This window comes from Parus major, chromosome 2, assembly GCF_001522545.3.
Source record: "Parus major isolate Abel chromosome 2, Parus_major1.1, whole genome shotgun sequence".
Classification (NCBI taxonomy): domain Eukaryota; kingdom Metazoa; phylum Chordata; class Aves; order Passeriformes; family Paridae; genus Parus; species Parus major.
This window is the reverse complement of record NC_031769.1, coordinates 138,065,226-138,085,543: the sequence shown is the minus strand read 5'-3', so window position 1 is coordinate 138,085,543 and position 20,318 is coordinate 138,065,226. Positions and strand designations below refer to the sequence as shown.

At 37.2% G+C, this 20,318-nt stretch overlaps 1 protein-coding gene across 6 annotated transcripts in view; it reads right to left on the bottom strand.

The window, feature by feature from the left end:
* COL14A1 (collagen type XIV alpha 1 chain) overlaps positions 1-20,318 on the bottom strand; it is a 114,539-nt gene that overhangs the window by 49,046 nt on the left and 45,175 nt on the right. For 4 of the 6 annotated variants that reach the window (XM_015617137.3, XM_015617130.3, XM_015617133.3 and 1 more), the window contains 11 exons: positions 19,875-20,004; positions 16,395-16,534; positions 14,657-14,783; positions 13,569-13,708; positions 10,456-10,588; positions 9,241-9,312; positions 8,485-8,636; positions 4,653-4,782; positions 3,524-3,646; positions 2,019-2,168; positions 1,243-1,359 (listed from right to left, as the gene is read on the bottom strand). In XM_015617137.3, coding sequence (XP_015472623.1) covers positions 1,243-1,359; positions 2,019-2,168; positions 3,524-3,646; positions 4,653-4,782; positions 8,485-8,636; positions 9,241-9,312; positions 10,456-10,588; positions 13,569-13,708; positions 14,657-14,783; positions 16,395-16,534; positions 19,875-20,004 — 1,414 coding nt within the window. The remainder of the gene's footprint in view (positions 1-1,242; positions 1,360-2,018; positions 2,169-3,523; positions 3,647-4,652; positions 4,783-8,484; positions 8,637-9,240; positions 9,313-10,455; positions 10,589-13,568; positions 13,709-14,656; positions 14,784-16,394; positions 16,535-19,874; positions 20,005-20,318) is intronic. The other 2 variants (XM_015617132.2, XM_015617134.3) reach the window with 1 other exon arrangement.

The window sequence follows — 20,318 nt, the reverse complement described above, 5'->3', positions numbered from 1 at the left end:
TAATGTTTTAATAACAAGAAAAATGTTATCACAATTTAAAATCTCCAGCAGGAAACAGTGAAATACAAGCAACTGACCTCACATTTTACAGAGTATATAAAAAAATGACAAACAGTCATTCAATGTTTTTCAGGTGTTACACTAATATAAAAATATTTGATCACTGCCCGAACCAGACACACACCCTATTCGATAATCAAATCCCTTCAGGACAGATATTAATAAAGAACATTTATTCACACTCCAGGTCGTTCTGCTCACATTTAGGTGCTTTCAGCTCAGCTAAAACAATTCTGGCAGTTCTATATGAAGAAAGTAGAATGTTGGCTCGCTCCCAGATGAGAGAGATGTCTGTGCTGTCTCGTGTGAGCCAAGATCTCTGCTATCTGAATAGCTTGTCTGTATTTCAGGGCTTCAAATAAACCTTATCACCATCTAGTTGCTCTTCCTCAGAAAAGTCATTACTTTTTTGCCACAAGATCAGTGTTTTTGTTCATGATATCTTTAACACAGCCCATTAAGTGCCACTAACTGCACTTCTCTCAAGTTATCCGAGGTTTTAATTTGCCGCCAATCAGAAGAGCACTGATGTCTACCTGGGATAAGAGAGCTTGTCTGCACAAATAGTCACTTCTCCATAATGTCTTCTGGCTGCACCTGAGAACCAGTGAGGCTGAAGTGTCTGTAATTTACCCTCTGTATCTGCTGTGCTAAAAGCATCACAACACCTTGTGTGACTACATAAAACTGTGTCATGTTTAGGTGTAACATTGCTGCTATAAGATATAATGAAGCATCAGCAGAATGAGAACAAAACTGGATATCGTTCTGATTCTGTGGGCATGGTCTGGATTCATTCAGGTGTTTTCTACCCTTCTGCCCTCTTCTGTCTATCCTAATCCTACAGAGCTACTGCTGGTGGTATATTTACAAACTTTGATGTATTCAGTTCATCCTTATCCATGTTCTGATCCTCACAGCAATGAAAAACTCACCAATCACCTTTCTTCTTCTGACAGGTGAAAGTCCCCGACATAAAATGCACAAGCTGTCAATGTGTTTGACATAAAAGGACAGGGATGCTACTTCCATTCTGAAACTGTCAGTGAGTACACACCTCTCTTCTTTCCACCATTTCCAGCATTTCAGGAGCCTGTCTACAGGTCTAACTGCATACAGTTTCTGTGCAATTCAATTCCCTGACTGGCCTGTAGCTGCATATCGAATTATTTAGTGACTTACCCTCAAGTGACTCTATAACTACCCTGTAAGCAGTAGCATGACTGTGGAGCTGCCACTGAGCACACAGACTTGTCATGCGGACTTGGTAGGAGTCCAAATTCGTCACACCCAGATACACTGAAAATTAAATATAAAAAACATTAGTTTTATACCTCTAATAAGACATACAAGAAAAAAAAAGACAAAATTATTACAGTGAAACCAGTGCCAATTAATTTTTAACAAGTAATAGTTAAGCAGTCCATAGCTGCTTAAAAACATCAAGAAAATTTAAAAGAAGAATTTAAGAAAGAAGTGAATCTTCAAAGCAAAAGTTTAGAACTTTAGGTAATTTACTTAAAACTAAATAATGAACACTGCTAAAAAGTTCAGTTATTACAAATAAGTATAAAAGTATCATAGTAACAGTAATATTTCTGTCAAAATCTAATTTAAACTTGAGCTTTAGCTATATAAAGAGCAAATAATCCTATATATGGAGTTAGAAAAAATATACTAACTAGATTTTCATTAAGGAAATTTACATCTACTACTAGGAAAATATATTTTTGGCTAATAAATAATATCTGTTTTATGATTCCTGTTTTGCTAATGTCCAGCAGATCACTTTAAATCTGGTATAGTCTCACAGAAAGAGAGATTTTCATTTCAGGAAAATAGTTTGCACATGACTGAGAAAGTCTTCCACATGAAAATTTATTCAGGAGGCTTCATAAAGCCACAGTTGTAAGGAAAACCAGACTGTAGAGATCTGAACAGCATGAAATCATTCTTACAGGTTTTGGCCACGCCTGTTAGGGCATCACTGAAGCCTGTTGAGTATGAAGCAAATACTTTGACACTGTACTCTGTTCCACTGAAGAGATTTAGAATGAGTATGGTATTAATATCATCCCCTACAAAGGTCTCCAATGCAGGGCCAGGAGCTGCAAAAGATGAAATTAATTAGAAAATCATTTGCTCATCCACTAAATTAGAAAAAAATTACACGTGTTCCTCAAGTTACCGCTATTTTTTGCCTTTTTTCTTTTCTTTTTTTTTTTAACCATACACAAACACAAAGACATTCTCCTCAATCCTTTCATGGAAAGAAGATAGAAGAAACACACTTGGGAAATTCAGCAGTGGGATTCATTAAGGCAGAGCTAGACACTGGCATCTGTTAAGACCTTTTTGTTCTGCTTCAGTGACTTACTACTGCTCTAAAGAGGCAGCCAAATATCTCCCCAGTTTGATTGTGTGCCAGGACCAACAAGGGGGACAGCAGATGCCAGCCAGCACTACAGTCCCTCAGGGCTTCTTATACAACAGCATCATTTAATACTGTGCAAAAAGGGTAATGAAAATAGAAAAGAATGAAACTTTCGCAAATCAGAACAGAAGCAGCTCCTTCATCACCTCCCCTAGTTGTTCTAGCTACACTTCAGAAACCAGGCAGCAGTATTGTCTTTGGACAGTATTTTAGTCCATTAATGGTCACACATCTGTGATTTGCTGTCAATAGATGACCCTGGTTTTCTGAAAAAATTTTAAGGATTCTGGATGTGTTGTCAAGCTGCAATGTACAGGTGGGCAAAGGATGCAGCACACACAAAATGGACAATGAATAAAACGTCAAGTGTCTGAGAAGAAATGAGAACCTTTCATTGTGAGGGGAAGGAAACTGAAGAACAGGAGAATAAAGAAGAGAGGAACAGGAAAAAAGCAAACAAAGCCTCCGAAACAAAGTCATGATAAAATGAAAAAACACAGATTGAAAGACCTGGGAATAATCAGCCTTAGGATGAGAAGTCTAAGGGGAAATCTACTGATGTCTCTGCCTTCCTTATGGAAGGTGGTAGAGAAGCTATGGGCAGAATGTCTTCAGAGGCAAACAGGAAAATGCAAGAGAAAAAAGACTAATTTTGCAGCATGGGAAATTTTTATTATGCATTAGCAAAGACACTTCCAGTGGCAATAGTCAAAAACTGAGAGAGATGCTTAGAGCAATTTAAAATCTCCATTCTTGGAGATAATATAAATTCAACTGGCAAGGTCCAGTTCCACTGAAACCTATTCCAAGCTGGCCCTGTTTTTTCAGGGAGGTGGACCAGATGACCTCCAGAGATCTTCTCCAACCTGCATCATTCTACAACTATGAAACTTTCATATTCAAAAATGAGACACCAAATTTATTAACACTTTCAGGGCTGTAACCACGACTAATATATTTAAAACAAAATTGAGCAAAAGATGACATTCGGTCAGAAGTGACCACAAAAAATTCAGTTTAAAAACTCACAGTTGACAGGTTTGTAGACAACTCTGTAACCCATTGTTGCTGAAGGTGGGGCATCCCAGCTGATACGTAATCTGTTGTACCACTCATCTGAGACACGTAAGTTCCTAGGAGCAGACAGGGGCACTGAAAAGAAACCAAACTGGGCTTTTACAAGTTTATCTTATACAAGCTTATACAGAAAAATCAAGATATGCAAATAAAAAGAGTGCAATAGTAATCTCAGGTTTACAGGTAAAATTGTCAGGATGAAACTCTTAAATTCATCCTTTGCCTTACTCTGTGGATTAACCACAAACTTTGATCAACAATGAATTTTTGAATTAATTCCAAACGTTGTTCCTACGTTTTAAAAAAAAATAATCTTACTTTTGTTTCCTAAAAATGTAGGGTAATTTAGAGATAATTACACATTGTATAGTTTCTTCCAATCCAAGTGCACTAAAGTTTTTAATGTATAAATCATGCTCTTTTGAACAATTAATCCTGTAGAATGGAATGAAAGGAATTATTTACAAGTGATTTAAGTCTCTACACAAATAGCACTTCAATTAAGACTAATTATGTAAATTAGGAGAACAATTCAATGAAATTATACTATCATGACTACAAGTGCACAATGAAAGGATTTTTTACAATATACAGTAGAGAGGAAGTTTAAGCTACAGCTGAGTAATCTTTTGGTACTTGGTCAGAACTCTGGAGATAATGCAATCACTTCTATAAAAAGTTCAGCAGCATTTCTAATGACCCTTAGAAAGAAGTGATCTCACACAAAAGAAAATCTAATGTAAGTACAATGGTTGGTTTGATACCATCTCAGCAGGCTTTGTTTACTTTTTCTCTGTATTAGTTGGCTTGCCCTTGGTGGGCTAGCTATCAAGCATTTACCAGCTTTATTACTGAACAAGTTTCTGCAAACTTAGAGTATTTGAATATAAAACACAGCTTGTCTGTTAGAAAAAAAACCCCATTGTTTATAAATCAATCAACTGAGATTAATTTAAATTTCAAGTCATATAAGTCATGCAAAATAAGCCCACATTTATACTAAAATACATTACTTCAGCCAAGGGAAAAAGGCCACAAAGAGTAAGTCTTTATTCTTGCATGTCCTGGAGTCTGTACTTACAAGTTTTTCCAGGAGCTGAGACACTGACTCCTTCCCCATCAGGATAGATGGGGGTTATGGTAACTTTGTACTCTGTATCAGACAGCAGAGGGTGAAGCAGAAGAGTGTTTTGTCTGCCAGGCACCATTACCTGAAGGGTCAGAAAATGCAGAAGCAATCAAGCTTCGTGACTAGAGCCAAACCACTTTATCTTACATAGTCTCTGACAACACATTCCACTAGCATTGCTGTATAGCTTGCCTTTTCAAATATTATTAATGCTCTACAGTAAAATAAAATCACTACATTATCCACCCTTTTAACAGATCTACTGTTATACCAAAACAAAATAAAATAAAAAATGTTTCTGTGGGACAGCACTATATTATATTAAACCTATGAGCCACTACAGGTCCATAAACCACTGCTACTGTTTGGATCATAAATACTTAAGCTATTTTACTGTATAGACAAAATACATCCTCTTGATGTATTTTTTCCTGGACAAATTTAGATTTTCTGACACTCAGTGATAAAGGCTGATTGTTTTGTTCTTCAGAGACAAAAAATCCTCCTTCCCTGGGAGGAAGAAAAGTCTGGTTATGAGATCTGGAAGTTTTGAACTGAGCAAGCAGGAATAAGATATGTTTGTCTTGTCTGCATCTAGTCTGGAGATCAGCAAAGAAGGTAGCTATTTAAGAGAGGAAGTAGGATGACATCCCACAGGTACCACAGGATCCCAAACTGCCATGAAACATGGAAGATCTGCAAGAAAAATTCAACCAGGCAACCGGGCAGTAGAGCAGCTGTAGAAGTTCCTCTGAGCAGCTCTTGGCTCTAGATTACACATTTCAGCCTGCTGAATTAAGCACAGTGAAAGGCTTCTCTATAAGCAGCTAGTTCTAAAACTCTTCAACAGATTATTGTATTTTAGCCAGAGCCTCAAAAACCAGTATCACAATAGTGGTGGTGGCAGGAGTGTCAAACAAAGCCTTGCAATTGATTAACTTGCCAGTAAAATTAAATCACAGAGAGCCTCAAAAGCCTGTATGGGAGCCACTTATATCCCATGGTATGGGCATGGTAAAAAAGAGAAACTAGTCCTGTGTTTCCTGTGCAGAGACCTGTGCTCTCAAATGATGCTGTGGGGAGCAAATCCCAAGGCCCAACATCACATTTTGGACATTCCCTGGCTGATGTCCACTGTGTGAATCTATCACCTGAGCCAGCAGCTACATGTATTTGGCAAGAAGTTGAGAGAAGCATAAGCCCTTCAGACTCACAGGGGAAAAGCAGAAAGTCTATAAAGGTGTTTTGTTGTTTCAAAGAAGACTGATGCATGTGATGACAGTGAAGTATTGAAGCATATGCTCAAGAATGGTCTCACCAGTTTAACACTCCAGGACACATTCAAACTACTAGTTTTGGCAAGTGATAGAAAGAAGGAAATTTATCTAGTGCATAAGGTGTTGCGACTTGTCAAAGTGCTTTCTTTGATCAAAAGTGAACTTAAACCATTAATAAATGTTCTTGAAAGATTTCCACGTTCCTCTTCCATACACACACATTCAAAACACAAATTAATTTTCTGAAAAAAATCCAATTAATTCAGTTTTTTAGAATAGTGGATGCAAGCATTGAAAACTTTCTCCACTCCATATGTGCAAAATCTTCCACAGATCAATATAACTCTAAGCAGCAAGAAGCATTTTTGGCTTTAAAGAAGAAAAAAAATTTGATCTTTCCAGTATGTACAGCACACCCAAGAACATACATGCAATTTGGAGCTTGACCCTTCTGCATTCTATTACATTTTCTAGTCCCTGATTTTCAGCCAATTGCATCAAGAATTATAAAGCTTATTAGTATTTTTATGGAAAGGGAGGAGTTACTGAAACTTTATCACTGAAATCAGAGCCAAAAGACTTAAGCACTCACCACAGAACTGTCACGCTATAGTACATGTAAGCCCAAATTCCACAAAACTTTTGGGTTCTGCATACAAAAATGTACTCAAGCATATAAACATTCCCCTAAAATTGAACATCTGTGTTGTTTTATTGACATCTGTTGTGCACCTCCCAGGTGCTTGAAGCCACATGATAAAATACACTCCTTCAATTAAAATGTGCCTAATTCTTAGTATAATCTTACATAATTTCTTTTCCAGCAAAGTATTTATCCACGTGATTAATTTCAAAGATGAAAGGTGGTTAATCTGTTTGCTGAATTGTGGCCAAAGATAATAAGACTTGAGAGTGTACTTAAAATTGAATAATTTGTGAGAATAGAGCCAAAATACCTACCAAATTGTACAGTTCTATTATTTCATTTAATGAACTTTTGAGTCAACTCTAATATCCTTCTGATAGCCACAATTTTAATACCTTCCCTACAGTTTTAATTTCATTTTAACATAATAGTCATTGAATAGTAAAGCAGAATGACATTTATACCATCCAACTGAACTACAAAGCTGAAACAGTAAATCTGGGATCTGAACTTCAGAACATCTGGGTTATTCTCAGAAGAACAGTACAATTTGTGCCATTATACTGTGAAAGTTTTCCATTTTATTATATAGTATCCTAACATATAATTGAGGCAAGTTCATAGTGTTTCCTAATTCAAAAGGACACCACTACACTGAAAATTAATTTTCAGGTCATAGTTGAAATAGGTGGCTAAAAAGCACCATTACAGCAGGGTATCATAAAAGATGAATAAAACTGAAATGGAAAAAGACAGATTCATATTTTCCTAGAAAAAATATATTCAGCTCCTTATATTATTGATAGAGGGCTAAAAATGTCAACTGCTAAACATCAAAAAGAATAACCCATATTTTTGATATAACTGTCATATGAAAAGAAGTGTCTCACATGGCAGACACAGAGGAAGAATGATAAGGAATATTTTTGCATTCTGAGCTACTAACTAAGGAAATAAGCTTGAAATATACAATATAATCTTTTACATGTAACTACATGAAGCCATCCCAAAATTTTATAACAGATTTTGCAGAAACCAAGCACTACAATACTTATTGTTTCCCATTTTAATAATAATTTTTAAAAAAGGCACTTAGCCTCGATGAATTCTGAAAATATCTCAAAAATTGTGAAGTGTTAAAATAATGGAGCTCAGGCTTCTTTTTTTCAGAGAAGGGCGTGTGTTTTGATTTGTTTGCTATATGCTCAAAAGAGTACAGGGAATACTCTTCACACTTTCAAATATTTTCCAAAATCTTAATGGCCATAATTTTTTCTGTGTAGAACAACTTTAATCTTGATCATCACATGGCATTGGAAAAATAACAAACATTCTGAGGCACTTAGATTTAAAAGTCTTATCCATATAGTGACATGTTTGGGTTAATGAGAAGTATGAAAACTCAGCATTTGAACTTTAATTTCATTGCTGTAGCATGAAGAGAGCAAGAGGAAGAGAAGACGTAAAATTTCTGAAGGAAAACAAAAATTTCTTAAGACTGTCCTGTACAAACATTTAAAACACAATCTCAGGACAGAAAAATGCCTAGGAGTGATTAATGAAATTAAAAATAAAAACCCAACTTGGATAAATTTTAAAAATAGAGGAAGAAAAAGACAGCCAGCTCCTCTTTAAACTGTGAGTTCATTAAACATCTGTGTGACTGGGCTTGATCCTACATTTGACTGCTCTTGCCTGCAGTGCAGCAGGTGCTCTACAATTAGAACTTTGAAGTTCAGGTTCAGAGTAATATCAAATACAGATCCTTTACTAATTGCAACAAAATTGTCATATAAGAAGATATCATGTTTTAGCAATTATTAAAGAAGCTTATGAAGTCAATAACAAAACCCATACAGACCATTCTTACCGCCTCCTCAGCACGGTCACCTTCTGCAGTGAGATAGGTCACTCGGAACTGCTGAACACTGTAGTCAGAAATGTCCCATGTCACCCTCAGACTTGAGGTTGTTTCATCATCTATAAAAAGGTTTCTGACTCCTGTTCGGAAAACTAAGTCCAGAAATATTTAATTAATATTTTTCTCAATTGTATTTTTTTATTTAATAAATTGTATTTTTTTATTTAATTCATTTTTATATTGTGCTGATTATCGCCAAGCAGCTGCAAGCTCTATTGAAGAACTTGGTGGCTCTGAAGACTCACACTGGGGAAAACCATACAGTTCAGTCCTATTTGGGCTTAGTAACATACAAACTGTAAGCAATTATTAAAATAATAGTTATCCTGTACTTCTCTTAACATAGAATATTCCAACTGCTCTGTTTATCCTACTCAGTTTATGGATCTTTAAAATAATCCAAGGTAAAATGCTACAGAAGAGAAATAACCCAGAAATGTTGTTCCTTAAGAGTCAATTGTCTAACTACAGGGAAAAGAAAGAGAACACTCAAAACTAAACTAAATTCTTAAAAGTTCCCATGCTCACATTTATAAAGGGAAAGATAAATTCTAGGTGAATTTTCAAAATTAGTCTCTGTACTCCTAAGTGATACCACTGTAGTATCACAGGCCTGCCCCCAGCCCTGGAGGTGCCTGTGGGGAGCCTGAGTGCTCTGCAGTCAGCATTTAAAGTGATGGCATTTGCTCTGCTCACCTGCTGTGGTGGGCTCAGGGGTGGTGGCACTGGTGGTGGCCACCGTGGTAGGTACTGTGGTAGCACTTGCAGCTGAAAAACAGGACTTGGATCACTAACAGCTCAACAAAACATGGAAATCACAGTATTTTCCTTGTATGCCCAACTATGACAATGAAACTATGTGCTCACACCTACAAGTATCCCACACACTTCAGACATTTCAGAGACTACAAGGGAATTACCCATTTAGTTTACTTTAGGCATATAAATTTGCAGGATTACCACTTAGATCTGCAGATAAGACATAATCATAAACTGTATAATCAAATAAGAATGCATATATTTTAACAGATTTCTGGTTGAACAGACAATAGACTTCCACTTTGAACATTTGTTAAGGCTGCCAGATCAACTAAATTGAAAGTTTTTTAAGGGTATCTTACTTCTGTCCAAGTGAAAGATAGAAAGTACATTCAGCAACACTGGGCAGTATCAGTATCATTTGGATGGGTATGGGCTTCTAGTCTTAATAGAAGATTTAGACTTAAGCCTGAAGTTAAATTACTAAAGACAAATAAATTTTAGAATTTACACATAAGAAATATAGTTGCTTACTTATCCAAGTAATTATCTATAAAGAGAGAATAGAACAATCTTCCTGAAGTACAGGCCACTGTTTTGATAATAAGCTATAAAATAAGCTGGACATGATTATCAAATTTTATCTTTGTTACTTTCATGTCAGTGTCACAGGAGGCCTGTGTAAGCTTTTTGGACCATTATTTCAGCCAAGAGTGAATTCACCTCTAGTGAGTATAAATTACATAAATAAGAAAAGGGTATGTTGAAAATGACAAACATCTTAAGTGCAATTCCTTATTTACTTTAAAACATTTTACACACATCCCTTCCAGATGGATCTTCTCATAAGGAACCCTGTTCAAAGACTAAATATTAATATTAAGGGTGGAAGAATATCTACCCAGTTCCAAAGGTTATGAATAGTACAGCTCAGATAGGGAGCCAAACCACTATTTTGATTCAATTCATTCACCTATCACATAATATTAAATAGAAAAAGCAAAAACTAGTCAGCAAAGCCCTAGTGCTAAACCACCACATTCTTCAATATTATAGCTACCCAAGATGAACTATGTTTTACATATAAGATATATGCCTCAAATTTAAATCACTTAAACATTTTTTAAAATTACAGTCAAGAGTTTGTCTTACATGTAGCTCCAAGAATAGCAACAACTTCACTTTCACTGTCATCTTCAAAAACTGCCAGCAGAGAAACTTCATATTCTGTGTCGGGCAACAGACCCTCTATAACATGACTGTCTGCATCTCCATTTATGACAACCTGTTACACAGCAAGGTTGAAGAATATCAGTTCTGCAGCATCTGATTATTTTACATTAACTGACTGAAATGAAAGAAGGAAAATTGATTCTCCTTTAAAATAAATGAAATCTACACTCAGTTCTGCCCAAAAAATGTATTATTATCACAGAGTACATCTGGAAAAAACACTTAAGAATATTTAAAATGTATAGTATTATGCTTTCACTCAAAGTTAATTAATTTCTTAAGCCAACAATATGCTTTTGGTTTAAAAAATCACTACAATTCAAAACATTTATCAACAAAAACATAACGGAATAGATTAACTTCCATTGATATTTCCATTTATATTCTACTATACTACTATTCAAACCTTGTTATGAAAAATGTATTCATCCTTAAAAAATTTCAGTACCAGAACTGTAATCTCAGTTATGGTTGCACACTTCGGAATGGAACTTGAAAGAACACGTGCTTCAGACTTGAGGATTAAGAGATGTGCTGATGATTAGTTTGCTATATGGTGTAAAGTTTTAAATAGCAATTTTCCTCATTTCTAGCTATGACAGCAGCAGAAGATTGATGTGCAATGCAAACTGTAAGCAAGTTTCACTTCAGATTTTTGTGTGTTTCATTTATTTTATTGGAAGGGATCACCAGATGGGGAGGAGCTGGAACGAAGGGGAAGGTACAGGAGCTTGAGCAGTAATTCTGGGCTGGCCAGTTTTGGGAATAGTTTTCAGGTTACACAAACAGATGCTGCAATAAAACAACCTTTCTCTGCGTTAACACTGACAAGCTTTTAAAGGTGATCACTGTATACTCAACATCAAAGTTGAACTTCTAATGGAAAATCAAAAAATAGATATGTCCTGTGAAAAATCTGCCACAGAGGTTTTCAGAAACAGTGAACCATTCAGGAGATTTCCTGAGTTGGTCCTGAGGAAAAAGGAGCCATAACACAATCACAGACCTTCTGAACTCAAATACAAAAAACAAAAGCAGAAAGAAATTAACTGGGGCCATGCCTTCTACAACTATCAAGTAATGAATCAGGCATCCCATGCTGCTCACTTTCTGGCACAGATTTTCTTGGGAAAATTTCAGAAACAAGCTTTCAGTGAACCTAGTAGATGCATGTAATGCCTTCCTTTTCAACTCCCCTGTGCCTCCAGTTGTGTATCAAATCATTATAAAATATCTATGCATAATTACTCTCTCACACTTTGGCATACTTTCTGAAGCATCACTTCCTGCACCCTCTCCTCCCTGCTAATGTAGCCTACAAAACACAACACCAAGTGCTGGACTTTCAAGTGGGCAGGACAAATAGCAGCAACAAGCACACGAGTGCAACAGCATGCGTTCTCTACTTCAACCTAGCAATAAAAGGTCTGTCTTAAATTTATTCTGGTTATTTAGTGCTAACACCCGACTGCACGCTCCTCACCCATCAGCAGAGTGGGTGAAGTGAGATGAGAGGTGTGTGATTAACCACTGGCCCCTGACCCTGCTCAGCTAATTGGCAAGTCGGGTCTTGGGAGAAGAACGAGGGAGTGCATGTCCTTTGTCTGCATGACTGATCACTTAGCTGGGAAAGGAGCTTAAAGAGGCAACAGCCCCGAGGTATTGTGCTATCCTAGGCCTGACCCCATTAGAGAGGTCATGCAAGGAGAACAAGAAAGCAGCTTGGGCATTTTTAATATTTCAACATTCTAAAATATTAGTGCCTCCAGCAGTTCTTTGTGAATACAGTGTGCAAGCAGAACCTTAGGAGTTCAAATATTTCTCGATAATTTATTCTCACACTGAAAGAATACAGATACCTCAAATTTTGCTTAAAAATGTGACGTAAGAGTTTTCACTGGCAGCTACTCACTGGAACTGAAATAGAAACAAATCAGTTTATATATTACAGAAGAAACTGCTAGTGGATGACCTGTGTCCACTCACTCATCTGCCAACCCCTCTTTTTCCCTGCTCACTCCTCTAATTTCTCTTTCTTGCATGACTACCTCTCACTAGGTGAAAGGGAGGAAAAGAATCCAGCTAAGCTGAATTTACAGAAAAAAATGACACATAACCTAAGCTAAAATGACTGCTTTCTGCCCTAATGGATGACAAAATAATTCATGAAACTTAGGGCCAGGTGGGAAATGTCATCTTTCCCCCTGAGTTCTGTACCCAGATAAGCAGTTTACAGATGTGGCCTCTTCACACACTGCTGATGCCAAGAGAACAAGATTTTTGGGAGTCACTAAAAACTGAGAAGTACAAAAGAAGCCAAAATAATGAGTTAATAAATAAAGAAAAAGAGGAAATGAGACAGACTATGAAAATTTGGGAGACAAGAGGAAGTGTCTGTCTTTCTACTTCAGAAAAGAAAATTAAAAAGGAAAAGCTAAAGGGATGAAAATAATTTAAAGATTTAGACTGATGGAAAGGGTACTATGGACAAGATGTGCAAGGGTTTCATGCAAAAAATACAGCATAAGAGGGAAAAAATAGAAAACTAAGAGGAATAGATGAAAAATCTAATAAATTTACTATGTGTACACTTTTTCCTTTAATGTTTTCCTTTAATGTTACATAATAAGGCTTGAGAGGCAATTTTACTGTGGACAGCACATTAGAAAAATTTGAACTTTATGTGAGGATATCACTCCTCTGGCTCAGCTATCATCATCATCTTCACATCAAAGTGAAAAACATGAGCCTCTAAAAACTGAAGTGGCCCCAAACAACAATGGTAGTTCTATGGCTGTTGGCACATTACAGATGAGATTGACTCTTCACAAAATATCTCTTCTTTCCCTAGTTCCTCTTCAAAATAAAACTGGAATATTGGTTTAATTTTTGTTTAGAGAGTTTTGCAGTGGGGCAGATTTTTCTGTAAGTCAATTGGCCATATTTAATTAACAAATGTTGCTGCACAGTTGTCCTTAGTTAGCATGGAATTCTCCCCGCTTTTCACCCCTCAGAATGTCAAGGCAACTTACCTCCTCAGATTCCCCCCCATCCAAAGGAATCCATGCCAATCTATAAAAAGCAATATCTGGTGAGGTGGGCTTCCAGCTGACCCTGAGGCTATCTGTTGATGCTTCATCAATTTCCAAATGCTGGGGAGCTGGAACTCTTTCTGGAGAATATTACACACAAGAAAAGTGAGTGAATTATGCTCTGATACTTGCAGATGTCAACATTAGGCACATACCATTTTACTTGAGGTTTCTTGAAAGAGTGTAACATGGGAGGCAGACAACAAAGGCACTATAGAATTCTTTGCCCACTTATTTGTTCTTAGGAAGTAGTTCTGTAGGTTGAGGAAGGGAATTGACTATTCTAACTGGACAGGACTCCTTGTCCTCTCTCCACTGAAGGAGCTGCATGCCACCCTAAGTCCATCTCCTTTGTTCAGAGCCCTGTGCACCAGGCTCTTTTCTTGTACCACAAAGCAAAGTCCCAGTCTCTGCCCTTTCCAGACTCTGTGTGCATTTCCATTTACACTTTGCATGTGTCAATATCTTGCTCCATACATGTATGCTCTCCCCTACTCTTCCACCTCATCTTTCTCTTTTCTCCCCTTCCTCCTTTCTCTTCCCATGGTTGGAAAGCATTAATATGCAACATCAGCCATTAGTTTCATGCAGAACTAGTTGCAGAAACTATAACTGAGTTAAACAAACTACAGGAACTTTCAATGTCTTCAATTTTTTCCTTTTGATGTAGTTCCTCTGTATGCATATAAGGTTCTAACCTCTAGTGCCTGGACAGTTCAATGTTTAAATGTGTGATTCAAAACTCATCACACTTCATCTGGAGATACAAATGCCATCATACAGAATGTTTCAGAAAGCTGTGGACATGTTTTCATGATGTCAAGAGATTACTCATGAGAGTAAAGAGGCAATTGGCCCCATAGTAAGGGATCAAAGAAGCCAAAAACACCAATGAAAATAACAGAAAGCATTCTATATATCTCAATGCACAGCCAAAGACCTTTGCTGTAACTAATCTTACTTTCCAGTAACATTAAAGAGTATAACATTTCTTCTTGGAAAGCCTTCAGAAGTTCAGCAACACTTACTTGTGGTAAAGCTGCCAGTAAGTGGTTCAGATTGTCCCTCATCATACAGGGAGAAAATAGCAACAGTATACTCTGTAAGGGGTGCCAAACTTTTCAGAGAATGGGTTGAAACACGACCAACTTCCACCTAGAAAAAGCATAATTTGCAGTAGATATTGACCATACAATACATTATCGGTGTATGAAATTCTTCTGGGTAATAATGATACAGAAGGAGAATGTCATGCAATTAGTAAAGAAATTCAGTGAAACTATGAACAAGTATAAACTCAGGTCCATCAAAGCTGAAACAACCAGTTACAATAGACAAATTACAAAAAATGAGAATTTTGAACTTATGGCAAACCATGGAAAAGAAGAATTCAACCTTGGTAGGCCCAACTATCCAGCTAACATCAGTACTGCATGTTCAGGAATCCAGAAGAAGAAGGAGCTTTTCAGGCTATTTAATCCAACCCCTTATCATGGACAATCATTGCATAAAACCTTTATGTTTAACATTTGTCAAGAGATAGATGAGGGATTCGTCTGGTCTCTCTCCAGGCAGCAGTTAAGTGACTTTGCCAGGCACATAAAACTCAAAGCTGTATAAACAATTTATCAGTCCAACTATTCAGTGCCACATTAGCTCAGCACTGCAGGGAAAATGCCACCAGTTCAGAGCAAACAAAAACATGTCACCTGTTCTTTGAACAGACAAAGGAAAAGTGAACTGAACATTCACTCACATCACAGAGCTTACTACGACGAGCCTGAAATGTTCAAACACCAGTCAGGCATATTGTCTTTATTAAGAGAAATCAATAGGAAGAAGTTAAATGATTTCCAATTTAAATTTTAAGGGATCTAGCAGAAAGAAAAGAAACAAGACATTGCACATGTATTCTTCCTTCTAAAGATGAGAGCAGTTTCTTCAGGTTCAATACAAATATTCCACTTTATACAGATGAACGGCCAGATATGTCCCAGAAGAAACATAATTACAGATAACTACCTTAAAGACTTCTTTTTCTGGAGAGTCAAGTTATCCATGACAACTTATTTCCTAAGGGATCTGGACTGTTTTAATAATAAAACCCGCTTGCTGCAATTATTTTTTTAAAATCTGTATTTTTAAAAATTACTTTATTAATATTTCAGTATGAATCATTCCATCCCATTTTGCATTCTATCACAGAATTCATGCTGCAAAAGGTATTATAAGGCACCCTTGGTAACAAGGCAGAACTAAATATTGCAAATTATTAACTATAACAGTCTAAGTTAGAATATCTTGGTTCCTTAGCACTCTGTTCAAGCCAAATCCTGTTTCTAGAGAGTTCTCAATACATAATTAAAGCAATAAATGTTGAGATAGTGTGGCAAAGCCTTCAGATGGTCTTTTTGAATGAGCTTAAGTCCATGATATGTGATACATCAGAAGTCTTATTGTCTGAATCGAATCAAGAATAAGTATTTCCATACTACATTTAGTCAAGATTCTGCTCCTAGCAAACCACTGTTCCCTTGAGTTGTCTCCCTCAGTTTATGTGGCCCAGACTGCTCAGAGTACTCTCCCCCAGACATACATATATCCAATATTAAGCAAACTCTTATTTACACCTAGTCTCAGAATTCTCTTGCAAATCTTTTGTTAGAGTTTGCACGGTAGCTTTTGTTTACAAACTTTCCCCTAATAACTACAGAAGTTTGGGGAGGTTTGAGATTGATTAAGGGAAAAGTGGTGCTAATAATTTACCTCATTGGTTTCTGTTCCGTCTGTTTTTACGTACATGATGCGATAGCCATTTACATTTTTGGAAGCAGGATCCCACGATAGCTTAGCACTATTATGTCCAACATCAGAAAATCTCAAGTTTGCTGGTGGACTTAGAGGCACTTGAAAAGAAAAGAGATAAAACCATGAAAACAATCCCAGGTTTTAGCTGTGAAATCTTTCACGTCTTAATAACACACAGTATGTTTTCCATTTAAAAATTTGTATCACCAGTATTTCTATTTGAAGGCCTACATCAATGGAGTTACAAAAGTACTTAAGGCAGGTAAAAGGGCTTAGCTCTTCACTGAAACGGAATTTGCAGATTTGCTAAAAGCACCTCAACTGATATGGGAAAAGAAGTAAGTTATGGTGTTTTTCACTGCAGGTATTATAGCAAGATATAGCCTACAGAACACTTGCAATAGATTTGGGGTTGTATTTATGAATTAATTTAAGCCAGCTAGATCTTTATCCTATGCACTTTGGTTTTCATGTGTATCCCAGCAAAAATACTTCATGGCAGTAGAATTTGGGAAAAAACTTTTCAGAATCCTAAAAGACCTTGACAAACCCTAAGCTTGTCTAAAAAGCATAACTAGCTGAGAAGATCTCCAAAGGTGCTACTTTTTACCCCTGCCTACCCTTTCTGTTAGGAAAGCTTAGCTGTTTCCCAACAACAATCCCAGTTAAAGCTGCACTTTTATACTATATATTCCTTGACTGTCAGGAGCTGAAGGAAAATGAGGTCATGCAAGAGACAGTCTCGGATTACATTCACTTCTCTGTCACACCACAGAAAGCAATTTGTGCTGTCTGTTACTCTCAGCAGTAGGTTCTGTGTTAGTCCAACATCTGCTACTTTCCTCTGAATTATAAAACCTTTCTCTATCCATTGTGCCTTCACACACACACTCTTCACCAGTCCAGGTGGACAGATAAATATCAGCACTTCAGAAGCTGCTTCCCTTACACTATAGCACCTGGCAGAAAGCAAAGATTTTAAAGGCCTCATACTTATGTGAGATCTTTAGCCAGGCCATTTATCAATCCAGAATCTGCAACCAGCTTAGGAACAGTGAAGCCAGCTTGGCTCTGAGAAAAGAGAAGACGGGAACACACTGGAACTGTAGTAGATGGGTTTGCCACACATTCTGGCATCCAACATATTCCTCTGAGTCTACTGAATGGAATATCACGTGCTGGCTTTCCTTTCTACTTTCTGTCACTTGTGAAATGCACTTCATTCCACCATCCAGGTCATACAACAAAATGTGTCAGTCTCAGCTCTTTCCTCTTGGAACAAACCTCCTGACAACATTGCTCTCAACCAGACAGGCGGTCCTGGTGTCAGACTTATGTGATATTTACAGTGAGCCTTGGATGAATCCCAGCCCCAAAATGAAACTACACCCTAGAATGAGCCTGCTGAGCATGTCTCTGTTTGGCATAGGGAAGGCTTTGCTACAGTAACCAAGATGATACAATGAAAAGAATATTATTTACTAATTACAGATTATCAGATACTACACCTAATACTACAGCAAGTTTGGCAGATCACTCTTCAAGCATATATATGCCCCAGGAAGAAAATACCAGGTAGCCTATTCATTAATTGTAAGCCAAAAATAATCACACTGAAAGAAAAAAAGAAAAAAGAAAAAAGAAAAAAAAAAGAAAAAAGAAAAAAGAAAAAAGAAAAAAGAAAAGAAAAAAGAAAAAAGAAAAAAGAAAAAAGAAAAAAGAAAAAAGAAAAAAGAAAAAAGAAAAAAGAAAAAAGAAAAAAGAAAAAAGAAAAAAGAAAAAAGAAAAAAGAAAAAAGAAAAAAGAAAAAAGAAAAAAGAAAAGCTGGACATGTAAGACAATACTGATAAACACCAACAACTGGGACAGGCATGATCTTCAGGAGCTTTCTCCCTCCCAGATTGCCTCACTGCCTGATTCATCAAAGCCTGCTAGCAGAGGGCTTATTTGAATAGCTGCTTATGACAGAATCCATCCTCTTTCAGTCTTATAGACCAGAGATGGCTGCATTGTGTCACCCTAAAAAGAAATGAAGGTTGCAGAGAAATGAGGGTTTCTTTTTATCCTGGTCTAGCAGCAGCAGTAGTGATGATGGGCTGCCTAACACATGTTACAAGCTTCTGTGATCTGGCATTGGTCATGAAAGCTCAGCTTGTTCTGATGTATCTGGAATTTGTATGTGATCTTCCAACCAACGTGTTAGCCAGGTTTAGGGCTCTGCATTCTCCAACATCATATGGTATGAAGTGAATTGAAGCTGGCACAGTCAAAACCTACATAAACTACTCTTTAGGAGAAATGAAGGAGAAATAAAAATCTGATACTTGGTAGATACACCCAGTATAAGGCCAGGATGGGTGATGTGGGCAGGGGGGGCTGTGCAAGATGAGAAGTAAGGCATAAAGAGACAGAGAAAGGAAGGGAAGAATAAAGATTTGATTCTCTTTGCTGGGAATCTTCTACATGCATTTCAATTCGACAAACACTCCCAGGTTGCAGCAGTTTGCTATTGGAACTGGTCTGTCCACAACTGTCCTACTAGGGAAGACCTAGCAAACTTCAGTGATAGAGCTTCTTCCACTATTGCTTGCCAACCTTACAAGGAATTGCTGCAGGGTTTCTTTTTCCAGCATTCGCATGCCTGAACTTCTCTCACTTATTAAATGTAAGTCACTTTCACCCTGACTGGGTTACTCATGCCAGGAGCACAAAATAAGAGGATTCACCCACTCCCCTGCTGGGAGCAATAGAGATGTCACTGAGTGCAGTCCCAGAAATGTCCCAGAAGCACAATTGCTTATTTTCAATTCCTTTGTCTCCCAAATGCTGGAGCTATTTAGAGAGCTGACATACAGTCTGTGTACTGTTTGTAGAGGACGGAATTTAGCTGGCAAAATTCTTGCTGCTTATTAAAAACACACCATCTATCATGAGTGCACAGGCACTTTCCAACCCTCCATTTACCAGATGTTAGGCAGCAGGGGTTGGACAGAAATCTTCTCTTTGCCTCTTTTCTGTCTGTACTACTACTGAGCCAGAGGAATGATTTTCTCCATCTGAGCAGGCTCACACACACACCTAGTTTTCTAGCTAGAGGAGCCTAAACAGAGCATGTTTTGGTTTTCACCTCAAAGGTCTACATGGTGACCTTCATTCACCTTCAGCAAGTTCAGAAAACTGCCAGGGATTCACCAAGATCCATAGGGGCAGCCATAGTACCACTGCCACTGAGAGAGACAAGTTCATAAACCTGTTGAAAAAACAAGCTGTTTTGTAGAAATTCTCAGCCTCTGTAAATTGAGTATCCACACTGAGAAACTTATGTCAAGAGCTTGCCCAATTGTTCAAATCAGATAATCAGATGCTTGCTCTAATACGTGCAAAGACCATTCTGAAGTTTTATTAACACTGAAGTGAAAGTAGATTTGAGCCACCTACATGTAGTTTCTTGTCCTGTAAGGGGATCACTAGCTTCTTCTCCAAACATGGCATAAACTGTGACTGTATATTCTGTATTTGGCAAGAGTCCATCCAGTTCAAGATCTGTCGAGGTCTCCCCAATTTTTATCTAAAAACACCATGAATCAAAAAAAGATACATTATTTCTGAATTAGGTTATAATGAGGAACAATACCAGTTAAACATTTTAAATTATATATATGATCAAATGTTCTGCCATCCATTTGTCTGACACTGTTCCCACAGTGTTTTGCCCAAGATTTTGGGATTTTGCAGAATAATTAAAAGATTAAAAAAGCCAAAAGCCAACACACAGGTAAAAGGACTTTAAAAGTGACTAATCACATTAGCAATGACAAAATATGCCTCTCCAGAATGAGCAGCTACTAAGGGCTTTTCCTGTCTACATTTTTTTATTCCCAC